Genomic DNA, 16,903 nt, shown 5'->3' with positions numbered 1-16,903 from the left:
TGGTTGGAATTTGCACAGGTATATTACATCTTTGCCCCCCAAAATGGCAAGAACGATCTTATGGTAATGGTGGTGAGAGAGCTGATGGAGAAGCAATTTCCACATCTGAAGCCCTGCCAGCTAGCTGTGGTCAGGATAGATGTGAGTGGTGTGTCCTTTTCTCTCCCCGTTTCGGCTGCTTCCCCTCTTTTTTCTCCCCTCCCCATTGACTCTGAGCTGCCCACCCAGGGTGTGTGTGTGTGTGTGTGTGTGTGTGTGTGTGTGAGAGAGAGAGAGAGAGAGAGAGAGAGAAAGAAAGAAAGAAAGAAAGAAGCTTTTTGAAACAGAAATTCGAGATATGTGTGCCTTTACTCTTTTTATCTCTCCTGTTAGATCTGTATGGGAAGTATGGAGATGATAGAAAAGGCAGAGATGGCGGTAAGAAGAAAGAGAATGCATGCAAGAGTGCTAAAAGGAGGAGAGAAGAAAGCAGGCAGAGAATGAGAATGGCAGGGAGGAGGAGGTATTCATTTGCAGAAAAGCAGGTGCAGCCAGTATTATTGATGAAGAGTTATGAGTTGCACCATGCTAACATTGGCATAAGCCTGTGCTTGGAAAAATGCCTAAAAGTGTGGGGAGGAATACCTTAAGGACAACTTTAACTGTTTCATTTACTGGATCTTATATACCCTGTGTAATGCAATCCCATGGAAGTTTTCTTAGAAGTAAGCCCCACTGTGTTCACTTGGGAGTTTACTCACCTAGTAAGTATGCTTAGGTTTTTAGCGTCAGTGATTGAATCCACACTCCTAATATTCACCTCATTCCATGGATCTTATTGTTTAAAGTGGCCATCAGATGAACAATGGTGTCTTTAACACATATGGCTTTATTTACACAAATGTATAAGTGCATACTTACTGAGCACAGGACTCACAGAATTAGCCCTCCGGAAGATCATGCTTCCCCATTAAGCTTCCAGGGTTGGGGCTGCTGTCCCCAAAGCCATAGCCTTGGACTCAGCACAGACAGCAGCTTACACCTCTCTGGGTCTTTCTAGCCTCCAACTCCAGACACCCTGGGAAACGGCCAACTCCTGACAGGACTAAAACAAAAGGCTAGTTCCTGGGCAATTGTTTTCCTACCTGCAAAACTATGTAGCTTCCAGCTCTGTGTGTGTGTGTGTGTGTGTGTGAAGCAGGCCTACTCCCTCGTGAAAGAGCCTAACCAGCCAGCTGTTCCTATGGCAATGCATATGTACTTGAGCGGCTCTTTAGAAATAGAAATAAGTGCCTAACAGACTTGGCTAGGCCCATTACTGTAACAAAGAAACTGGTTTGACCACTTCAGCAGCTCCTTCCACTTGATGAATTCAGTGGGATTTACCCCTGAGAAAATGTTCTTTGGATTGCCTGAGTATTTTAGCTGGATGAAGGCCAACAGCTGGGGTCAATAGTTCAGTTTCTAACTGAATTTATTTATAATTTCTGGTATCAACTATTACATATGTTGGGTGCACAAAACTATGCAGCTGAGACGTATGAAATCTGCTAGCTTTCTTTTTCTTTTAAGGTATGCAGTACCTGTTTTTTGTAGCGTATTGCTATCAAAATGCTGGGTTCTGGTTTCTAAGGGCTTATCCACACTTCCTCTTGCCCTGTTGCTTTCTCCCAGGGAAAACCGCTCTTTAGTGCTCAGTTGGCACAAGTGGCAATTCAGGTTTTCTCCAGATTGATAGTTGCTCTGATTTAGCATTAAAGAGCAGGTTTTCCCTGGGAAAGGAGTGGGTCAAATGGAAAACTGCTTGGACCTATGGTTTCTAGGCATGGGGCAAGCTGAAGTGCGGATGAGCACTAACTGTTTATATACTTTTTTTGGTGGAGCATAACATTATTTAGCAGGCATATTTATCACCATGGGTGTCTCATCGATTCTGAGCACCTGGAGGATGAACCATAACAAAGTGCTTTTAAGATTAGGAGCAGAGATAATAAAGCAAAGTTCAAAACATGCATGCACTGAACTGCTCCTTACAACATTCCTGACTGGTAGATTAAAAAAACACAAAAACAGAAATAAGGTTAAATGTTTACTCTCATCCATTAGAGTAGGGCATTCACCTTGTCTTCTGTGCATGTATTGTTGTGGTTGTTATTAATTAAATTTGCATATCAACCTTCCTCTGTAGATCTCAGGGTAGTTTACAGCATAAAAATACAAGATAAAAACACAAAATACATAATAAGAAAAAAAGCAAACCAGGCAGAAACAATATAGGATGTTAGTCAGCCAGAAGCCTGGCTGAAGAGGTAAGCTTCCCTGGAGAGAGCATTCCTCGAACAGGGAGCCACTGCAGAAAAGGCCCAGACCTCTCATGGAGGTGGCACAGGAAGATGATGATCACAGGGTCTGGGTAAGTTATGCACATCCAGGGGTTTTTCCCCCCAGCCAGAGCTCACAGAAGCTCAGCTGAGTGCCCTTGCCATTCTAAGAGAACAAGAGAGAAGTTCGTGGTGAGTTCCGGCACCTCTTTTTTTGGAAAATAGCACTGTGCATACCTCAATTCTCTTAACAGTGCTTACCTGGATTTGGTTTCCATTGGAAAAGGTCACAGTAGCCATATTGGCATTTTGCAAAAGTGATGTTTATTTACAGCATTAAACACCCGCCCCCCCACACACAGAGAAAAGCCCTGCTGCTCCAACATCAGACCTTCAGGGAAGCAGCTGGCACCAGGTTCTTGCAGAAATGAACTGAGTTCTCTGTGTCTCTCTTGAGCCTCTCCCCAGATTGCAGGCCTTTGAATCACAACATTCCTTAACGGGGAGGGAGGCACCTTACTGGAACATTCAAACCACCAGCCAATATTCAGTTTCATTGGCAGCCCTTGCTTGGCCAAACATTTGGCAAACAATGTGCCTCGAACAAATGATGTACCTGGGCCAGACCTGCATGGCTAATTTCAGACTCAATAACTCTCAGAATCAAGAATTGGAAGGGATCCTGAGAGATCATCCAAGCAAGCAAAACAAAACAAAACACCAAATACACCCCTCCTGATGCTGCTTTTCCCTGACAGAAATGAAATGTCAGGTGTTCGTCACACATATTTCCATGTGATGCATTCTTCAATCCTGAGATCACTTTTATAAAAGATTGGACAAATCCATAATCATGGAGGACAGGTGTGATATTCCTAAGCAGCAGAGGGAAGCCTTCAACCTGCAGGACAAATTAGGCCCACTAAGCCACATGAATCTGGCTTTTGGGGAAGGGCTAGGCATGGCCACTTTCCCCCCCTTCATGTCATATTGCCTCCAGTGCAGGACAGGTAAAGCCACAGCTGCAGAGGAAAAACTTGGAGCATACAAACCTGGCTTATCACATGACACTTCAGGAGCCATGGAGGCCAAGTGGGGAAGGAGTTAACACTGTCCTAACCAATCCATTCTCTTCCTTCCCAGCCTCCCTCTCTCTTTCTCCAGGCTCTGGAGTGGGACTGGGCAGCAGTGGAACTAATCCTACTTAATGCAGATGGGGATGGATGAGCAAGAGACAGCTGAAGAGGGCTGGACAGAGAAGGGAAAACAACCCTCACCTACCTACTACTTTCCCCAGCCCTTTCTAGATATATGTGTATGTGTTTGCAAGTGCAAAAACCAAACATATATTATACAGTGCGGGATTTACGTATAAGCTAAACAAGCTATAGCTTAGGGCCCCACTCTCTTGCCCCCCCCCCATTTCACTATTAATATACTTCTTCTTAATTGTATTTCAGTTCAACAATTACTTTGATAAAATACATATTTTGTTATGTGCAAATGGCTTTAGATACCTATTAGGTCCATGACTTACCCTATAGCATATATTCAACACAAAAAACAGTGACCATTTGTTGTTGACAAACAATAGCTGGACATATAAAGGGCCCCATTACCTTCTGTAGTTTAGGGCCTCATCAAACCTAAATCTGGCCCTGCATATATATATTCAGTTCCCATGCTTCAAATTAATAAAAGGTTATATGTGTAGTTAGGATCTTATGACACAGGGCATGTCCAGAAACAGAAAGTTTAAAGATTTATGAAGTCAAAGAATGCCACCAATTAATAATTCAAGCAATTTACTGTAATAAAAGTGAATCAGCATATTTATTTAAATGATGTAAGACAGAATCAGTTAACACAGACATTCATAACAAGTAGCTCAGTTGGGAGAGCATGAGACACTTAATCTCAGGATTGTAAATTCAAGCCCCACATTGGGCAAAAGGACCCTGCATTGCAGGGGGTTGGACTAGATGACCCTTGGCGTCCCTTCCAACTGTACAATACCATGTTTCTTTGATTCTACGATAAGCGATACATGACCAAACAGGCTACGTTTCAAAGGAGCGAAGCTATCAGCATCCACGGAGAAAGGAGGATGCTGTGAAATTGCCCAGGGAAAGATTGGGGAAGCGACAGAGATGTTGACAGGAAGGAGAAGGGGGCCTGTGGCTGAATGGGTAAAGGTGTTCTCAGAAAGAAAATGGACATTGACTTGAACCACTTGCTTTAGGAAAAGAAAGGGAGATTGCTAGAACAGGAGAAAGAGAGCAGATCACCCCCAGAAAGGGGAGTGTGATTGGGCTTGAAAGAAGAATATAGGAGAAGAGGAAAGAGAGTGGGGGGGCTGACCTGTCTGTGAGAGTGCGTGCAATATATGTTCATATTTCTGTGAGTTTTGCATTTGATGTAGTAGGTGGGTTCCTCTTCAGCGACAGAGAGCGATAGAGAAGAGGAGAAGGATGAAGGTCCTGAGGAGAGTTCTTGTATTGGAAAGAAAGTCTGTTTTCAGATCGAAAACATTCCTAGTTGTTATGGCAGAAAGCAACCAATTTTATGAGTGTTTAATGATTAAAATAAAAGCAAAGACTAAAAAAAAGTTGGTTTCCTGTCTTATCAAACTCATGGTGTCTATATAACTGGGTTGAGAGGTGATAACCTATCTGAAGAGCTTGTCCCTTCCTGATCTAACAATAGGAAGCTAAACATTAACTGTGATCATACCTGTCTGTCATTTCTAAGTGGAGGACTTAATTTTCCAGTTTAACAAGCAACCCAAGAAGGGTCACAGCGGGCCACAAATTAACAGCTGCCAATCAACAATTATCCTCTGGGAGGCTTACAAGCACAACATCATTAAAAATACAATGTGTATATAATATTTAAAGTCAACAACCCACAGCAAAAGACAGAAAAGAAAAATCCACAGGAAAAACCCCTCACAAGAGACTTTGCTAGCATCTACGAGTGATACAAGCAAATTATGCCTATTTTCCATGTTTAGAAACATAGAATTGTAGAGTTGGAAGGGACCAAGAGGGTCATCTAGTCCAACCCCCTGCAATGGAGGAGTCTTTTGCTCAACGCGGGGGTTGAACCCACCTGAGATTAAGTCTCATGCTAGTAACTGAGCTGAGCTAGTAACTTGAAGGATCAGATACAGTTTGTTTAAAATTTGAGTCTTGCCAACACTTAGATCAAAGTGAATATCCAACACATCTGATAACAAGGAGGGGGGGGGGGAGAGAAACACATACATTTATTAAAGCATAGCAAGCTTCAGTATTCCTTGCTTCTGCCAGTAATTCCACATGAAATCAGTGGAAGTAGCCATATTGTAAACCTGGACTCCCTTTCTTCCCAAAGGTTAGAGGTGACATAGCATTGATATCTCATGATCATATTCAGAAGGAATGTGGATTGCATTAGTCGAGAACCTCCGACCCTCCAGATATTTCTGAACTACAACTCCTATCAGCCCTAGCAAACATGGCCAATGCCAGGGGATGATGGCACTTGCAGTTCAGCAACACCTGAGTGCCAAAGGCTCTCCATATGTCATGCCTTGGGCTGTGTGCACATTACTGTTTACTCTGGCTCCATTGTGCTCCCACCACTGGCGTCTGCAGCTGTATGCACATGGTGATAGCCACAATCCATCTATATCCTGCGGCTTCTTGAGAAATACTCAGGTACTTTCCCTCAAAGGAGCTGTTGAGCCGAGGTGCGTACATTTCAGGCAGCTGTTGCGCATGCGCAGATGACAACACGTGCACAAATGGCAAGAGGAAACAAATCAAGTATTGGGCAACCAGATGAAGACATCCCCTCCGTCTCTCTGGTGTGTTGAACAAGGTAAGAAAGCGACTTGAAACCAGCAGGGGCAGGGAAACATCCTCACTGTGTTTCAAACATCAAATGTGCCCTCAGCCTCACTCCTGGTCCAAATCAGCCTGGTTGTCATGGCGTCCCTGACCAACTGCCACTCTTAACTGTCACCAAGCAGGCTGCCTGTGACATTCCAGAAGGGCTCCTCCTCCTGCAATAGTTAATTTCTTCTTCTTTTAACCCATTCTGCTTGCCATTTGTGGCAGCTTTATTTATTCATTTAAAAAGCTGGATTACATTTTCCCCTGGCCCATTGAGTCCATAAGCGCTAAATAAACAAATATTTCTTAGGCATGCCTATACTCGCATACCCGTTTGCAACATTTTCACATGCGCTTCATCTGCTTAGGGATGTGGCAACATGGCAAGGGCTGTGAGTTTCATGAGGAAAGAAATCTGGGGAGCTGAGTGGCAGTTCTAAACAAAAACAAAAACACCTTAGGAGATGCAACATTTAGCGTGGACGTTGGTGACACCTACAGGTTCCTTGTTCTTTATTTCTTTTATTCCTTGAAGAATCTGAAACTATTGGAAAGCAGTGTGTGTGTGACAGAGAGACAGAGAGAAAGAAAGAGGGACGTCCACCAGGAAGAAAGTGGTTCTGTTGTTCTTATTTGTGGCCTTTTGCCCCTCAGGCTGCGCCCTGCGCGCTTTTTCCTCACGCGTAGGTGAGCCGAACGAGGACAACCGTCGCCTTGGCCATCTGAGCGGGGAAAACGCGCGCACACACAAAACTGGTCATTCCAGCAGAGCCACGCTCGCTCGCCATCTCTCCCCAAGAGGTCCCCACCTCCCGGGGAGTTTCATCCTCGGGTTTCTGCAGCTCCTCCCGGTTCCTTAAACCGGGACGGTCTCCTTGCCACACCGCCTGCTGTTCTCTTTCCATTTCTCTCCGCGCGCGCTCTGATCTTGGAGCCGCCGAGGCTGCTGCTGCTGGGACCCGGCGGCCTCGAGTCTCCGGAGACGGTGGTGGGCGGGGAAGTCGGTGGCAGGTGCTTCAGGTCCTTCCTGGGCTGCGCGCCATGAAGGAAGATGGCGTGGACAACCCGGCTTTCGAGCCTTCCAGCCCGGAGGGCTCCGAGCACAAGCGGGCGGCGCTCTCTCCAGGCCGCCTCGGCCATCCGGCATTGGGCGCGTCCTGCAGTTTGGACCCGGAGGAGCACCTCTGCGGCATCGGCAGGTTCGCGCCCGCCGCGCTGCAGGTCTGCAACAACCCCAAGGGCTACTTGCTCTTCTACAGTCTCCTCTCCATCTTCCAAGGTGAGGAGAAAAGAAGGCAGAGGGGTTTTCTCTTCCCCCACCTCCCAGGAGACGGAGATTTCCCCCCACAAGGCTTCCAAGACGGTCGTGGTCAAGCGCGCCCTTGTGGCGCATGGGTTGCGGTGGTGTGGGAGCAAGGTGGATGGAAAAGTGCAAGTGGGGGGGGGGAGAGGATTCAGGGGGCCTGGGATAGCTCAGTTGGTAGAGAATGAAACTCTTTATCTCAGGGTTCGAGCCCCATGGTCTCTTCCAACTGTACAATTCGATGGTTTGATGAAAATATGAGTTCCTCCTCCACCTGCACCCGGGCCACCTCCCCAAACATAGGAGCCAACTCCTTGGGGGACCCAGACCCCTCGAATATTTATTGATGGGCATTGCCATTCAAATGGTATGTGTGCACCATGTCTTGTGATCTATGATGCGGGGTGGGGTTTACCTGCCCTCCATATTTAAGTTGGCACCTCTGCCCCCAAATCATGGGTGTCCTTCAAGGTTGTTCATTGAAGGGATCTCTCGTATTTCACTGTGGGCAAGATTTTGGCAATGCACGTGATTGGACTAAAATTCACTAGATGGCTTTTGGGGTCCCTTCCAACTCGACGATTCTATAATTATATGCACATCACTGGTTCAGGGTTTTGGGGCACCACAAAGCCTAGCTGAATCAGGCCACTGGTCCTTCTGGTAGGCTTAGTGTGACCTACACCAGGAGTGGCCAACCTAGATTTGTAGAGTTGGAAGAGATCATCTAACTCAAACTCCTGCAATGCAGGAATATGCAGCCGTCCCATATTGGAATTGAACCTTCAACTTTGGCTTTATCACTACCACACTCTAATCAACTGAACATCCCAGATGTTGCTGGGCTCTCAGCTCCTACCAATCCTGACATCACAGACCATTTATTTTATTATTTTTATTTATTTCATCGCATTTATACCTCACCTTTTTTTCTCCAAGGAGCCAGAGGTGGCAAATGGGGTTCTCCCTCCCATCTCATTTAATCCGCATAACAGCACTGTGAGGTAGGTTAGGCAGAGAGGCAGCGATTGGCTCAAGGTCACCCAGTGAGGTATGTGGCTGAGTGAAGATTTCACTCGCAGCCCCCGGTCTGACACTCTAACCAATACTCCACACTGGCTTTTGTCAGGGATGATGAGAGGTGTGGTCCAACCATATCTGGAGGGCAGTGGGTTAGCCCCCTGCCCCAGCCTACACTAACTCTAATGTTTCAGAGTGAGTTCTTTCTTTCCATATGTGGAGATTGGAACTGGGATCTTTTGTGTTCTCCCACTAAGCTAAGTTGGCTCCAATTTGTCCCTGCTGCGGCAGCAATGTGAGTGAGCAAACTCAGCCACTGCTCTTTATAGTCCTCTCTGCCATGCTATTCAGAGGAAGCGGGCAGGTGAGGGGTGGCTGCAGCTGCTCCTTGTGGCTGTGGCCGCTGCTTGCTCACCTCCCAGTGGTGGAGCTCTCTGTTACTCTCATCCTGGATAGCTCAGTTGGTTAGAGAAAGGTGCTGAAAATGCAAGATGGCAAGTTTGATCCCCACGTGGGATGGCTGTATATTCCTGCATTGCAGAGGGTTGGACTAGATAAACCTCAGAGTCCCTTCCAAACTGTACAATTTTGTGATTCTGTGAAATGTATGGATGGACAACATGTGCATTATCTGTATTTGTTTCATTTGTGTCCCACCTTTCCTCCAATGAACTCATGGCACTGTACATCATTCTCTCCCCTCACCATTTGTCCTCACAGCACCCCTGCAAGGCAGTTTACGCCGAGAGATCGTGACTGGCGAAAAATTACCCCGTTCAGTTAATGGCTAAGGGGGAAGTTGAACCTGGGTCTCCCAGGTCCTGGTTCAACACTCTAACCAGCAATCCATCCAGGTTTTAACATCCGTAAACTGTAAAATAAAATGAGGCTGCAGTCCTATTTAAAATAGCCTGCATGCCTATTTAAAACCAACAAAATGAAAAAAAAGGCCTTTATCTGAGAATATACCTCTTCATGTGAAATATACTAGAAATCTGTGGGACAAAGCTCTTAGTGAGAAGGCCATAACTTCTCCTTACCACCACCACCTACTTCCCTACCTGCCAGAGAACGAACTATCTCTTAATCCTTTACTGACTCCCTGTGGGAGGCTGGGCAGAGGGCCAATCCTTTCAACTTCCACTGGCTTGCCTAGTTTAAGTGTGAAGGAGAAAAAACAAGGCAGCTCCCACTGCCTGGGGCAAAGACACAAACACAACACAGTGGAAGATGCAACCCACACACTCAATGGTGGCACCAAGAAATATTTTTTTTTGGGGGGGGAGGGGGCACAGAAATGGTAAAGGATATTTCTAGGTGGGCAAGTTGTGTCCCAGAAGTTAACATAAAGTAAAACAACAGTATATTTTAATGGAGGTCCAGAAATGGGAGGGCAAGTGTGGGGGTGAGCTGCTTGTTCCCTGTCCGCCCTTCTGGCATCACCCATACACCCACTGGAGGGAGATTCTTCCAGAAGCAGCAGGAGTCACTCAGGTGTTGGTGCCACCATGTCTTCCTGAGGCCCATGCCAAGCCTGCTGATGGTGCCAGCCTGTTACCACCCTCCTGTGCTATGTGTTAATTTGGCTAACAGTTCAGGAAGTGCTCTGGTGTCCTTTGACAGTTGTGGAGATGAAGGTACTTTTCGCAGGCGCAACTTTCCCCTGCCAAGTCCTGGAATGACCTGCTGAAAACAATGGTTCAGGGTGCAAGAGGACGGTTGACTCTCTGGGCTGGGGACACTTGAAGCTATTGGATTCAGCAGAACCACCTCCCCAATTTTATAGCCACAACTTTGGATTTGAATCCTCCCTAGGTTTACAGATACGACTGTATTTTTATTAGTCTTCCAAGGTGGTAGTAATGCGATATTGAGTATACACCAGCAACTGACTGTCTCTTGCTAAGAGATCAAATTTCACAAGGACAGTTCTTACGTTACAATGGCAGCTTTGTTGCACTTCCTTGTGGCTCTGTCCCATATCGCTCTGGTAACATTTGTATGCAGAAAATCACATGAGGTGGAATGATTGAAGATAAAGTTCCTTCCATCAGTCTGTTACACACAATTTCCTATATGCAAGACATGGCAGAGACAGTGTGGGATGGAGCCATAAGGAAGTGTCACCCACACCAGAGATGATGGGACCTTGTGTTACTTGAAGTAGAAGCGAATTGGAGTCTCCCATCCTTCTCTCATATTGAGTTGAGGTTGTGCTGAGGGATGGGTTCATTTCTTAACCCTGTCCCTCCCACCTTCTTTCCTGCTTTTAAGGGTGCTGAACCCAAATCTTGCCTCTCTTTGTTGTGGGTGTGGATGAGCTTTGTCCCACACATTAGATTAAATGTTAGGAAAGCAAACAACGCATAGGCACGTTTTTGTTCCTTCAGGAATCATACATAGCCAAAGACTTTCTACAAGGCATGATGTGTCACATCAGTGGGCAGAGGGCCTGAAAAACAAGTTCTGCCTATTGGTCTAAGCAGTTTTTAGAGATTGCAATTCATTTACAATTCTACATCTGTAACTTCAAAAGAGACAATTTAGAACTGGGCAGCTGCATGACCAGAATGAGGCTGACCTGAAAAGTTGCAATACTACAGCTGCTTAACTGAGTTGTATTACAGACCAGTCTTTGGGATTTTTTAGGCTCAAAGTTAGATGGTTATATTCATATATCTTACAAAATCGTTTAAAAGTAATACAATTAATTAGGAGCTCAATTGGACTTTTGAGAAAACTTCCATGCTATTGGACTGACATTGCAGTACAGTGGTACCTCGGGTTACGAAATTAATTTGTTCCGGAGGTCTGTTCTTAACCTGAAACCATTCTTAACCTGAGGCACGCTTTCGCTAATGGGTCCTCCTGCTGTCGCTGCACTGCTGGTGCGCAATTTCTGTTCTCATCGTGGGGCAAAGTTTGTAACCCAAGATACTACTTCCAGGTTAGCAGAGTTTGTAACCTGAAGCGTTTGTAACCTGAGGTACCACTGTACTGCATTCCAGAACAGATGGCATGAAAACATGTTGGTCTTAGGGGGCTTTGGAGGGAATAAAACTTGCTAATTTTTAAGATTATTAATTATTCTTTAGTGGGAACCCTGATTATACAAAATAATAGAGTAGTTGCCCATGAAGAGCTAATTGCACAAGTAATTTGTTTAACAAATGAATAATGCAATTTGAGAATTCTTGCTTGCAAGCTTTGAAGTCATAGTCCAAACTTTCTTTTAATCCACCAAGGTGTTGGACAGTTCAGAGCAGCGTTTTTGAAGACAGCTCTGTGTACATTCCACACATTTAAATATTAAAGAATCTCGGGAGCTATAGTTCACCCCTCACAGAGCTATAGGTCCCAGGACTCTTTAAGAAATCACAGCTCCCAATATTGTTTTCTTGGTGTGTGTTTGTGATGTGCTTTAAGTATACGGGGTGTACGCAACTCTTAAAGTGACAGGACAACCACAGCAAATCACAAAATTGACAATAGGCAGCTTTCATAGGAAATTGACTCAGACCATTGGGCTGAATAACTGTCTGCAGTGACCAGCAGCAGCGGCGGTAGGCAAAGGTGTAGTGCAGAGGAGGGAAGAGGTGCCTGTACCGGCATGTGCCGCTTCAAAAATGCATTGGTGGCAACTAATATGGGTGAATGTGCCCTATTGTAGTGAACGGCAGTACTTAACAAAAACAATTTCTCTTGATTCCCCCCCCCCCGGCATTTATATACTGCTCAATCATTCGCATTTCTAAGCAGTGTCTGAAATGATGAATCGATAAATAACACACACGCATACCCCAGCTCCCACTATGTCACTGTGTATATTTTGGCTCAAATCATTGTACCAATTTCACAATAATAAAATACTTTGGGGGAACAATACTGACATCTAAAGAGCAGAACGTTACCCAGCCCATGTTGTTGTTGTTGTTGTTGGCATCTGTCTGTCTTGGAAGACAAGGGAGCCCATGTAGAAAGGTGCTATCATTATAAAAAAAATCGATGTATCCTTCTATTATCTGATTTAATTTCTCTTTTCTTTTAGGCATTGTGGTAAACGGACTGGTAAACGTGAGCATTTCCACCATTGAGAAGCGTTATGATTTGAACAGCTCCCTCACTGGTATAATCTCCTCTGGCTATGACATTTCCTTCTGTTTGCTCTGCCTTTTTATATCCTTCTACGGAGAAAGAGGGCACAAACCAAGATGGCTGGCCTTTGCATCTTTCTTGATAGCACTAGGAGCACTTGTTTTTTGCTTGCCACATTTTACTGCTGGACCATATATATACGGGGATAAAGTAGAAGGTAAGTTCTTATGCATTAAATGTTTCTTTCATTGTCATTTTGAAGATATGGTTCCTGGATATACAGTCAGTCTCTCTCTCTCTCTCTCTCTCTCTCTCTCTCTCTCTCTCATCTATCATCTAAATCAGGGGTCAGCAACCTTTTTCAGCCGTGGGCCAGCCCACCGTCCCTCAGACCAAGTGGTGGGCTGGACTATATTTTTTTTTGGGGGGGGGGAATGAATGAATTCCTATGTCCCACAAATAACCCAAATATGCATTTTAAATAAAAGCACACATTCTACTTATGTAAAAACACCAGGCAGGCCCCACAAATAATCCAGTGATGCATTTTAAATAAAAGGACACATTCTACTCATGTAAAAACACACTGATTCCTAGACCATCCGAAGGCCAGATTGAGCAGGTGATTGGGCTGCATCCGGCCCACGGGCCTTAGGTTGCCTACCTCTGATCTAAACACAAGTTGAATTTATACATTTCGTATACAGACATAACTGGGATCTCAAAAGCCTTGCGAACAAATCGGCTCCCAAATGATCGAAACTCGGAAGTGAGTGTTCCGGTTTTCGAACAATTTTCAGAAGCCGCACCTTGGTTTTCGAACGGTTTCCCACCCCCTCCTTTTTAGAGATTGACAACATTTATCCATGGGGTTTTCTTGTTTTGCTTAGTGTGCAATTTACCTTTATGTAAAAGCCAATAGATGGATTCCACCATGCTCATAAAATAAGGCCCATTGAATGCTCTGTCAGTAGAGATTCAGCAGGTACCTTCTGTTTCAACCTTTAAATGCCTGCTGATAAATTTTCTACGCTGCCTTGCTTTACGCAGGCAATTTAGATGAAACCTGTGTGGTACCTGTGATACCTGTGTGGTATCATAGTCAAGAACCGCTTTGTTGTTGTTGTTTTTAGGATATAGCAGTATTTGAATAGATTGATACATAAATAAATACATAGCATGGTATAATCAATAATGTGAACCTAGGGTGGGGCTATGCAGAGGAAGGGGTGAGGCTCTGGAGATTTGGACTGCTTTCTACTCTGAGTTATTCATGATGAAGTAAACAGATTATAATTTGGCACGCGGTGGGGGTGGTGAGGGCATGACAGCAGGGTTGAGAGCACACATGACACCCACTCCACTGTTTCCTTCTCTCACACAGCAGTATTTATTAACCACAGGCTCTCCTGCCAGGGAGTCTGCATCCCAGGACTTTGTAACCAGAGACAGGCCTGAGAGACTCTGAATGCGCACCTTTGTCTAACTCCAGTGAACTCCATCCGCTCCTATTATATTACTTAGAGTTCCCTTGAATTGTCTACCTGCCTGGTTTTGTCTTAGTGGCTTTCTCCCTTCTTTTCCTTGTTCCTCTTAAATTCTCTTCCCCCCCCCCCGTCTGTCTGTCTGTCTGTCTGTCTGTCTCTCTCTGGCCTGTTGGCTTTTGTAATTCCTTTCATCAAACCCGCTTTTAAAACTAAAAGCAGTTTGCAGCCCAGACTAGGGAGAGCTGCTGGAAGGGAATAAATGCCAGAAATGGGTGCAGATTTGTTTTTTAAGTGTGTTGCCTGCAGTGTTTGAACTTGCTGAATTATTTTTTTAATTAGAAGTTTGATAACCTTTTATGTATTTCTGATTCTTCAGGGTGTATGTAATGTATGCATTATCACCTAAATATCTAGCATGGTGGTCCTTAAGAGACCACTTTTTTCCCTTTTTAACCTTTAAGAGAAACAGCTATGACCCAGAAGGCCAGCTCAGAGAGGTAATGCCTGGGTGAAGAAGTTAAATACCTAGTCTGTGAGGGCTTCCAAGCCTCATCAAAAATAGAAATGGTCTTCTGCCATTAGCTGAGTTGTAGTGAGTTTCTACATGAAGAGCAGAAGACAACACAAAGCAGGGATGGCCCACCCGTTGCCTCAAGTGGCAGATCCATTCGCTGGTGGTGGAACCACTCGCCCTCCGCCCACCCACCCACCTGAATGCCACCACTGCCACCCACCTCCTTTTACTCGCCAGGCCGCCTCAGGCGGTGTGAATGCGTGCGGCAGCATTCTTAATTTTGCCTAAGGCGGCAAAACATCCTGGGCTAGCCCTGACACAAAAGGTGTCTCAGTTAATTCTTAATATTATGTTTTAAGATGCTTCCAGTGTTATAACATATAAATGGCATAATTGTACCATTGCATTGTATTACAGTGGTACCTCGGGTTAAGTACTTAATTAGTTCCGGAGGTCCGTTCTTAACCTGAAACTGTTCTTAACCTGAAGCACCACTTTAGCTAATGGGGCCTCCTGCTGACACCACGCTGCTGGAGCACGATTTGTGTTCTCATCCTGAAGCAAAGTTCTTAACCTGAAGCACTATTTCTGGGTTAGCAGAATCTGTAACCTGAAGCGTATGTAACCTGAAGCGCATGTAACCTGAAGCGTATGTAACCTGAGGTACCACTGTATTAGCACCACCATTTTAACCAAGGTTATGGAGCCTCTCTATCCCATAACAGAGGGAAAAAAGGGAACCCAAATGGTTGGAACAGGCCACTTCAATCTAAGCATCTCACTTCTTGCAGTTAAGAGACCATTACGTTTTCGGCTGCCTAACAGCAAACCAAAGCTGTTGATGTAAATGAAAGTTAACCTCCCACAGTTGCAATGAAATATTGTTTGTGAAAGAAGTGGTCTCCATAAGGGTGTTTCCCGCTGCTCCTCTTTAGCTCCCCTTTATTTTCTTGTTGATTCTTTTTACAAGTGGATTGTCGTGAAATTCTGTAATCTTCTTATTCTGTGAGAATCTGGCAGAAGAAAACATAATCCCATTACTCTTTATCATAAGTGGAGTTAATGAGTGCTGGGAAAGGTTGCCTAGGAGGGAAGGATACAATGTCTTTGAATAGGTGCCTGACAGAGAGCATTGCAAACACAGCTCTGCAGTCAACCGGCTGCTTGGAAGGAGGCCACGTTGAGTTTCAGAACAGGTTACCCCACTGAGAGGCTCGTTGGCTGAAGAGTGTGGGGAAAAATACTTGAACTGAACTAAAAGAAATTATAAATACTACATCTAATGGCTGGCATTCAAGATTCTGGTCTATAGGCTGTGTACACACCACACCTTTAAATCATATTCAAAACACATTCTTTCCCTCAAAGAGTTACGCTAAGTGCAAAATACCCCTCGCAGAGTTGCAATTCCCAACAACCCTTAACAAACCACAGTGCCCACAGTTCTTCGAGGGAAAGAATGTGCTTCAAATGTGCTTTAAAGGTGTAGTGTGTACACAGTGTAAGTTTGTTATAGCTCCATATCTAGTGCTAGGCAGTTGGTATGGTAGATATCAATAGGGTTTCATATATTTCAGTCACTGAGGAACACCTGCAACCCCAAACAAAGTAAATGAAGTGCAGTAGAACGAGGCTTTAGTAGACTTACAGATGGGGAAGAGTCAAATTGTTGTTGTTGTTGTTTAGTCGTTTAGTTGTGTCCGACTCTTTGTGACCCCATGGACCAGAGCACTCAGGCACTCCTGTCTTTCACTGCCTCCCGCAGTTTGGTCAAACTCATGCTGGTAGCTTCGAGAACACTGTCCAACCATCTCGTCCTCTGTCGTCCCCTTCTCCTTGTGCCCTCCATCTTTCCCAACATCAGGGTCTTTTCCAGGGAGTCTTCTCTTCTCATGAGGTGGCCAAAGTATTGGAGCCTCAGCTTCAGGATCTGTCTTTCCAGTGAGCACTCAGGGCTGATTTCCTTCAGAATGGAGAGGTTTGATCTTCTTGCAGTCCACGGGACTCTCAAGAGTCTCCTCCAGCACCATAATTCAAAAGCATCAATTCTTCGGCGATCAGCCTTCTTTATGGTCCAGCTCTCACTTCTATACATCACTACTGGGAAAACCATAGCTTTAACTATACGGACCTTTGTTGGCAAGAGTCAAATTAATACGTCTATTTGAGGCATCATCTTTTAGCCCAGTGGTCAAGCACGTTTCATCTTCATTGATATGGGATGACATAGACTCGTTTTTCCCTATTATACATTCAAACTGGCAAGGTTTTTAGGAGGATAAATTGCCACACAATCGAGGATAGCA

General features: G+C 44.9%; 1 protein-coding gene across 2 annotated transcripts in view; it reads left to right on the top strand.

Annotated features, from left to right (window-relative positions):
* Positions 1-4,248: 4,248 nt before the first annotated feature.
* Positions 4,249-16,903, top strand: part of SLCO4C1 (solute carrier organic anion transporter family member 4C1) — a 42,649-nt gene continuing 29,994 nt past the window's right edge. Inside the window, exons 1-2 of one of the 2 annotated variants that reach the window (XM_080972656.1) lie at positions 4,249-6,679; positions 12,550-12,813. In XM_080972656.1, the coding sequence (XP_080828782.1) occupies positions 6,643-6,679; positions 12,550-12,813 (301 nt within the window). In that variant the 5' untranslated portion in view covers positions 4,249-6,642. Of the gene's footprint in view, positions 6,680-6,888; positions 7,458-12,549; positions 12,814-16,903 lie in introns of those variants that run through there. The other variant, XM_080972655.1, reaches the window with a different exon arrangement.

Source organism: Podarcis pityusensis (genome assembly GCF_964106645.2).
Source record: "Podarcis pityusensis genome assembly, chromosome: 11".
In the NCBI taxonomy this organism is placed as follows: domain Eukaryota; kingdom Metazoa; phylum Chordata; class Lepidosauria; order Squamata; family Lacertidae; genus Podarcis; species Podarcis pityusensis.
This window is presented reverse-complemented; position numbering and strand designations above follow the sequence as displayed.